The following is a 6,874-nucleotide window of genomic DNA, read 5'->3' as shown; positions in this document are numbered from 1 at the left end:
AAGGAAACAAATTTGATTTAATATGTCTAAACATTTATAATTGTCTTACACAATAATGTAGCCTACCCCAAGCAAGATGTAGAAATAATGTGACTTTATAAATGATATATTGCTTTGATAGGATAAACAATATTGTGAATGTGCTCCAATACATTACATATTTGAATATGCAAGATTGCCACATAAAGAGCAACTCCATAGACTCCTCACACAGTTATAGAAACTGGATTGTGCAGGTATACAATATCAGTTTTTACCATGCTGTCATTGTGGAAACAGAGGTAGACTACACAAATGTAAATGGCCTATATGAGGTTGTCGTATAGCGTATAGTGTACTTTTTAGCAACCTGTGTAAGTGAATGTTGCTGTAAAAGACATTACACTCAAGCCATGCCATGTGAGATCACGCTGGGACAATGTTTTTTTTAATTTTGAAAATCATAATGAAGAATATAAGAGAATAACGCTGACTGCTCAATAACCTGTACTGGTGCTAAAGTTCTTTTTGTATTTAATATCTCTTGTTTGCTTTTGTGTTGTGAGATTTAAGTGGAGACCATTCATGTGTGTATTTAACCTGGCTGTGTATCCTATGTGAGTATTAAATCAAGAAAACAAGACATTCTAACTGAGTTGATGAACATCTTTCTTTGTCATATAATTGAACCACTTGTCAAGTGAAATGATGTGATAGTTATACTGCTGAAACTGCAAATGTTGTCTATCAGTCAGTGTTATTTTGATATAGAACCAACACATAATTCAGAGATAGAGAAATAGCACATAATTCAAAGAAGGCGATCACTTACTTTAATTGATGAAAACGAACCATAGCCTTTGCTACGTGGCTCATTGCATTGAGATTTTACATTGGTAGATGGCAGCTGAACACACAGAAACTAGGCCAACTGTAAATTGCTGCATTAGGCTATACTTGTAAATGTTATTTGAACTGATTACAATTGATATGTTTATTGCACTCTTATGAAACATCTTGCAACAAGAGACTGAAATCCTTAGTAAAACAAACAGCAAATATTCCTATATTGTTGGATGTTGTGTGCTCTGGTCCTGTCATAATGATATATAGCCTACCTATAATGTAATGTCATTGTTTATGATGACCCGGGCTACAAGACATATAAAGGATATGCATTATTTTTTTATTCACGTAAATTAATAAACCAAACAGTGGAGCAATGTAGGCTACATTAGCAACAGTCAACATAAGATCAATTTGTGATGCACATTGCACACGGGTGACGCCGTGTGTCTGGAGTCGCATAACCAAAGACTCGCGTGGGATCGGTCCCTGCTGCGCCTCATCTGGAAAAGCATCGGAAAATCCTTATTTTTCTCTCTGCCTTCTTGAGAGGGAGAATTTGGGGGGAATAATCCCATTTGGGTAAATTTGATAACCGGAGGAGTTTTTTCTGATTATTAGGCTACACGACAGTACAGACTTTCATTTGCAATATCATCACCAAAATTGTATTAAGGTAAGAAATATGTGTCTGCAGATATACAGAAAATGTCTTTTTTTTTGTCGGCATGGGATGTATTTCCACTTCTGTCTTGATTAGAGATAACAAAGCGTCATTTATATTCACAATGTACACCTTAATTAGGGTTTTTCCTCCTCTTACACGTTTGAGTGAATGAGATATGGGGAAAGGTTAGTCTTTCTGTTTGGGGAGAGGTTCGCCACCTGCGCAACCGTTAATGAAAGCATTATTGCGTAAAAAAAAAAGAAAGAAAAAAGAGGAATTTCACGAATTCAATCATTGAATTAAGAAAAATATCATTAAAATACATTCATGTCATTGTTTTTTTCCCACCGATCACGAAAATGATTAGCCTAATGTAGAACAATCTATATCGTTTGCTATGTCGTCCAATTTTTTCATATTTTTGCATATTTTTCACACGATGCGCATGGGAATATGTAAAGAGAAACAGAATAGGAGAGTATGGTAGGAATCTTACAAGGATAATTCATACACCACTGCGTCGTTTCTATCGGAATGCACTTGCATCCTATCCGAGCAGTGGTTGATGGCATGAACTGGATCTGAGATATGACTGTCTTTACTGGGCTATGTGCAATTGAATTATACATTGTTTCTTTACATATGTGCCTATTGAGCTTGTGTCAACACATCATGTTTAACGGTAGCATAACGACACTAATTAAAAAGGAGATATTTATAGAAGCCCTCCGACTCTGAGCCAAACGTAATCAGCTTCCTCTGAACATTTCGTTTTGTCATCTTCGTGCAAAAATGTTGTCCTCAAGGTCATTCGATGCATAGTAATGACTTGGGCACATTCCTATTATATAACGGCCAATTCGTCTCGGCAGAGGCTTATTAACGCATCATCTACGTCTATGTCATTTGAATGAAAGAACAAATATATATTTTGCGCTGAATTTTAGGTTGCACAACCAAAATGGCACAAGGCCTATGTCAGTGTAGTGTGTTTGTATGAAAGCATAGCCTATTACCTCTGCAGAGAGGTGTGGACCTTTGTAGATCAAGTGGTAGTGCGCCTGTGCCCTGAAATCACATTTGTTGGTTCAAGCATGATTCTCTGGCTTCTCTCCCTCATTCGCTACTAATGTACATAATCAAGAAGCAACATGCAAACAACAAAAGACTGCATCTCTGCATGATGAAACAGTATCTGACCATTAATGATTTGAATAGGCCAGACCGAGTATATAGCTCACATGTTGGTAAACACAGGTCATACTAGTAATTAGTAATTAGTCAGTGTTTGGTCTGTGAGGTCATTGTTGCCTATGATTAGCTGATTAGCCGAGGTTGCTTCATTACCTAATCTTTGGCTTTTTCACATATGTGTGCTCTCCACTGACAGGGGGACACACAGATATCGTAATCACTCATGCCATTCATCACCTTTTTCCTTTAAAGGCCTACTCAATTTTCATCCATGAGGTGATCTCTAGTGTAGTGATCAAACTGGAAGTGCTGAGAGAGCCCAGACATGCTGAGGTGTTGTTGTCACTGTCAGGCCACAGGTAAAATAGATTAGGAAAGATGATAGTATAGCCAAATGATCAAGACACTTGATGAACTCGTCATGCTGACAGGGGATCCAGCTCAGCGTGTGAAGTCAGTCCAGAGACTGTGGTGCAAACAGATTTTAGGGAACAGAAATAGAACACTGACATCAGGGAAATCATTGGTGCCTGTCAGATTCGTCGAAAGGACTAGTTGTTACAATCCCTAGTATTGCACCACTTCTAATGGGGAGTTCTTGAAAGGCTGCTATATATAAGGCTTTACCTCAAAACCAACCAAAGATGTATTGAGGTATAGCTATGTAGCGCTGAATCCTCTTACCATTACGCATGTTGGTCACACCTGACATGAAGGTTGCCCCTATACTTGTGTACTAACTCTGTAATTACTCTACTAACATGATTGTATTAACATGTTAACAATGTATGTTCTATTCCCAGTAAGTATGAATGCGTTACTCATGTGTTGTCACACCACAGGAATCATGGGGAAACAGAATAGCAAGCTGACTCCTGAGGTAATGGAGGACCTTGTGAAGAGCACTGAGTTCAATGAACATGAGCTCAAGCAATGGTATAAAGGCTTCCTAAAAGACTGCCCTAGTGGCAGGCTCAACTTGGATGAGTTCCAGCAGCTCTATGTCAAGGTGTGTGTGAACTATAGTTACTGTGCTTTCTCTATTTCCCATTTTTACAGATGCACAAATCAATGGCTTGATCGTTTTAATCCTGATAATCCTTATTGTTGTGTTTGTATTGAATTTTATTAAATGCTTAGGGTTAATACTTACTGTATAATACTTGAATAATGGCTAAATGTTGCTTGTTAGAAATGGCTGAATTGTTGGTTGGAACGGCTGTCTCTCTCTCAATTGCAGTTCTTCCCTTATGGAGACGCGTCCAAGTTTGCACAGCACGCTTTCAGAACCTTTGACAAAAATAGTGACGGCACCATCGACTTCCGAGAGTTCATCTGTGCGCTGTCCATCACATCCCGCGGCAGCTTCGAGCAGAAACTCAACTGGGCCTTCAACATGTATGACCTGGATGGTGACGGTAAAATCACCAGGGTAGAGATGCTGGAGATCATTGAGGTACGGAATCAAACCAAAGGTTTTAATTTGTAAACGACTGTACTGATTGATGCTCAGACTATGAAACAGTGCTCGGCAGTGTTATCATGGAGCAGGTTAACCAAGACTATACACTCTTCTTACAACAGTTATTATTATTATTATTATTATTATTAATCCTTTATTTAACCAGGGTAGTCATATTGAGACAGTAGCCTCCTTTTCAAATGAGCCCTGGCCAAGAAAAGCAGCACTTCATTAAAAAGACACCACATACAGTATAAAAACTTACAACATACAACATAAAATAACAACAGAAAAAGTGAGCAGATACCCTAACCACATAGATAACCTATAAGCACATTTGCATGTATGATTCAAAGTCTCTGTAACATACAGTTTAAAGTCAGAGAGTGGAATGAACATGTTAAGTTTCAACTTTTCCTGAAGTACATTCCACGTTGATGGAGCATTGTAACAGAAGAACTACAGTTATTCTCTCTGGTATGACCTCACTTACATGTCTCATCCCTGTCGGTAGGCTATATACAAAATGGTCGGCACTGTGATCATGATGAAGATGAACGAGGATGGCTTGACACCGGAGCAGCGGGTGGACAGGATCTTCAGCAAGATGGATAAGAACAACGACGACCAGATCTCATTGGATGAGTTCAAGGAGGCAGCGAAGAGCGATCCGTCCATTGTGCTTCTCTTGCAGTGTGACATGCAGAAGTGAGAGAGACCGCCCTGCGTCGACACACTTTGGACAGCAGCACACGTTTTAAATGTCTTATTAAGTTCTCAGCCATTTCCACAGGAAAAAAAAATATGCTTGGACTATTTTTAAATGGACTCGCTTCTTGTGGTTGTATGCATGAGAATGTCAATAGCAGAATCATTTTGAATATAGCTTATACAATATCATACATTTATATTTTCAAACCTGCCAATGTGAATTGTGCAAAGTAATCCTATTCATTCCCATTCAACTTGAGCTTGTATATCAGTGAAGCGCTACATTATGAATTATGTTCCTGCAGTATTTAGAATCCATGTTCACTGCTGCAGCTACTGTATGCTACATGGTGGTAACAAACAATAATTCCTATGATAATTGTAACTGTCTCTGATTCTGATCCAAACTTCTTGAGCTCTTGGAGAATAGACAGATTCCTGTTTGTTCCAAATGTGTTCATACTTTGGAACTTAAAATGTAGGTTCTTTGCATGCATATGTTATGTGTTAAGACTATACTCTCTTAATTTTTTGCATCCTTAGGTGGGTATAAAAAAAGAAGCCCTCCAAAAAGCGTTTGGTATTGTTGCATGGGACGTACAGTAGTGATTCATCAGACCATTTAGATCCTATCCTGTGGGAGCATGCTTCCCTCCTTAATACTTAAGTGTACATGTGCCACTCCAGTTCTTGAAAGACAGCTACGGTATTTGGTTCCAGGCAGTTGTCTCTGATGGAGAACATTTGCTTAAATTTAGGCCCAGAAATATCTAACAAGACTACAGTTAATCTGCCAATGATATGCCATCTCTTACATTGTATTGTACTGTTGACATCAGAATTAGGCCAATGCTAATTCATCACAACCAATATTAGGCACTGTATTCATTTCAAGGCTGATATTACCCCATGATAATTCAGAATTGGTTGGATTTGTCAGACTGCCCGTATTATTTACGTATAATGAAACATCATGCATATCAATATGTTTACAGTTATGAAGAGCACTGCAAAATGTAACAATCTTCACTTTCAAGCTTGGTGTTTCTGAGCTCAATCTCTAGGGAATCCTGTGAACGCAGCTCTTTTTCCAAAAGCAAAAGCCTTACATATGTTTACTGGACACACTGCATTCCTACCTACAGTACGGTACTTTTGTAAAATAACTTTTTATTGAAGGTTTCATCTTCTAATCTATTCAAGTTTTCAATTATCTTTAATGATGCAGAATCCTCAAAGAGAGTAAGACAATAGATGTTACATAAAGCTTATGAAACAAACAGCTTCCTCCTGTTTTCAAATGTACAATTCAAGACTATTATGGCTTACGGCTATTGTGAAAATGTACTTTTCTTTTAACAGTTTCTATTTGCTATTCCTAGGCTATGCAAGCATGGACATTGCGTCTGCTTGTAGTCCACTCATGAAAGTGGAAGCTGGCACAGTTATTTAACAGTTCTGGAAACAGTGTACTTGAGATTAAAACGTCATGGTTGATCAGTCTATATTATTTGTACAGTATGATCCAAACTCAATGTCAAGAATCTTTGTCTGGTAAATGTTTATACTACATATGAAAAATCTGATTCAAAAGATAAGCAACAGAGTTTCTTTGATTATTTTATACATGTGGCATGTGTTGCACCCTAAATTACATGGTTACATTACTTATGTAGTGATTAAAATCAATAAAAACATCTACGGGCTTTTTCAAAAGGCATGGTCTGATAAGTGTGCTGCAATTTATGGTTCACTAAAGAATACTACACTGATGGTTGATTCTCTGTGTTGTCTAGATTAACCAAAATAAAAACGATGCAGGTCTAGACACGGCTCAGTGTCTAGTCAATGTAAGTCCATGTAGGCGTGTTGCTTCAGGTGACCTACTCAAGACTGTTCATTTCCTCTGTGTATTTTCTTTCATTGTCTGTTTAATGTGTGGGTCATGTGACTATATATACTGTATATAGTATATATATATTTACAATAGGTTGAAGAATCTTCTCGTCGGTAGA

General features: G+C 37.8%; 1 protein-coding gene across 2 annotated transcripts; it reads left to right on the top strand.

Annotated features, from left to right (window-relative positions):
* Positions 1-3,533: 3,533 nt before the first annotated feature.
* On the top strand, positions 3,534-4,860 carry vsnl1b (visinin-like 1b; the record flags this gene model as incomplete). Of its 2 annotated transcripts, XM_080550225.1 has the most annotated exons (3): positions 3,534-3,695; positions 3,927-4,142; positions 4,663-4,860. In XM_080550225.1, 3 exons carry the CDS (start codon positions 3,534-3,536, stop codon positions 4,858-4,860), a joined length of 576 nt encoding a protein of 191 aa, XP_080406351.1. The 2 variants fall into 2 exon arrangements, with proteins under 2 accessions (XP_080406351.1, XP_080406352.1); XM_080550226.1 differs by lacking the exon at positions 3,927-4,142.
* Between the last annotated feature and the right edge of the window lie 2,014 nt (positions 4,861-6,874).

The sequence above is a fragment of the Nansenia antarctica genome (genome assembly GCF_963989245.1).
Source record: "Nansenia antarctica genome assembly, chromosome: 1".
In the NCBI taxonomy this organism is placed as follows: Eukaryota; Metazoa; Chordata; class Actinopteri; order Argentiniformes; family Microstomatidae; genus Nansenia; species Nansenia antarctica.
This window is presented reverse-complemented; position numbering and strand designations above follow the sequence as displayed.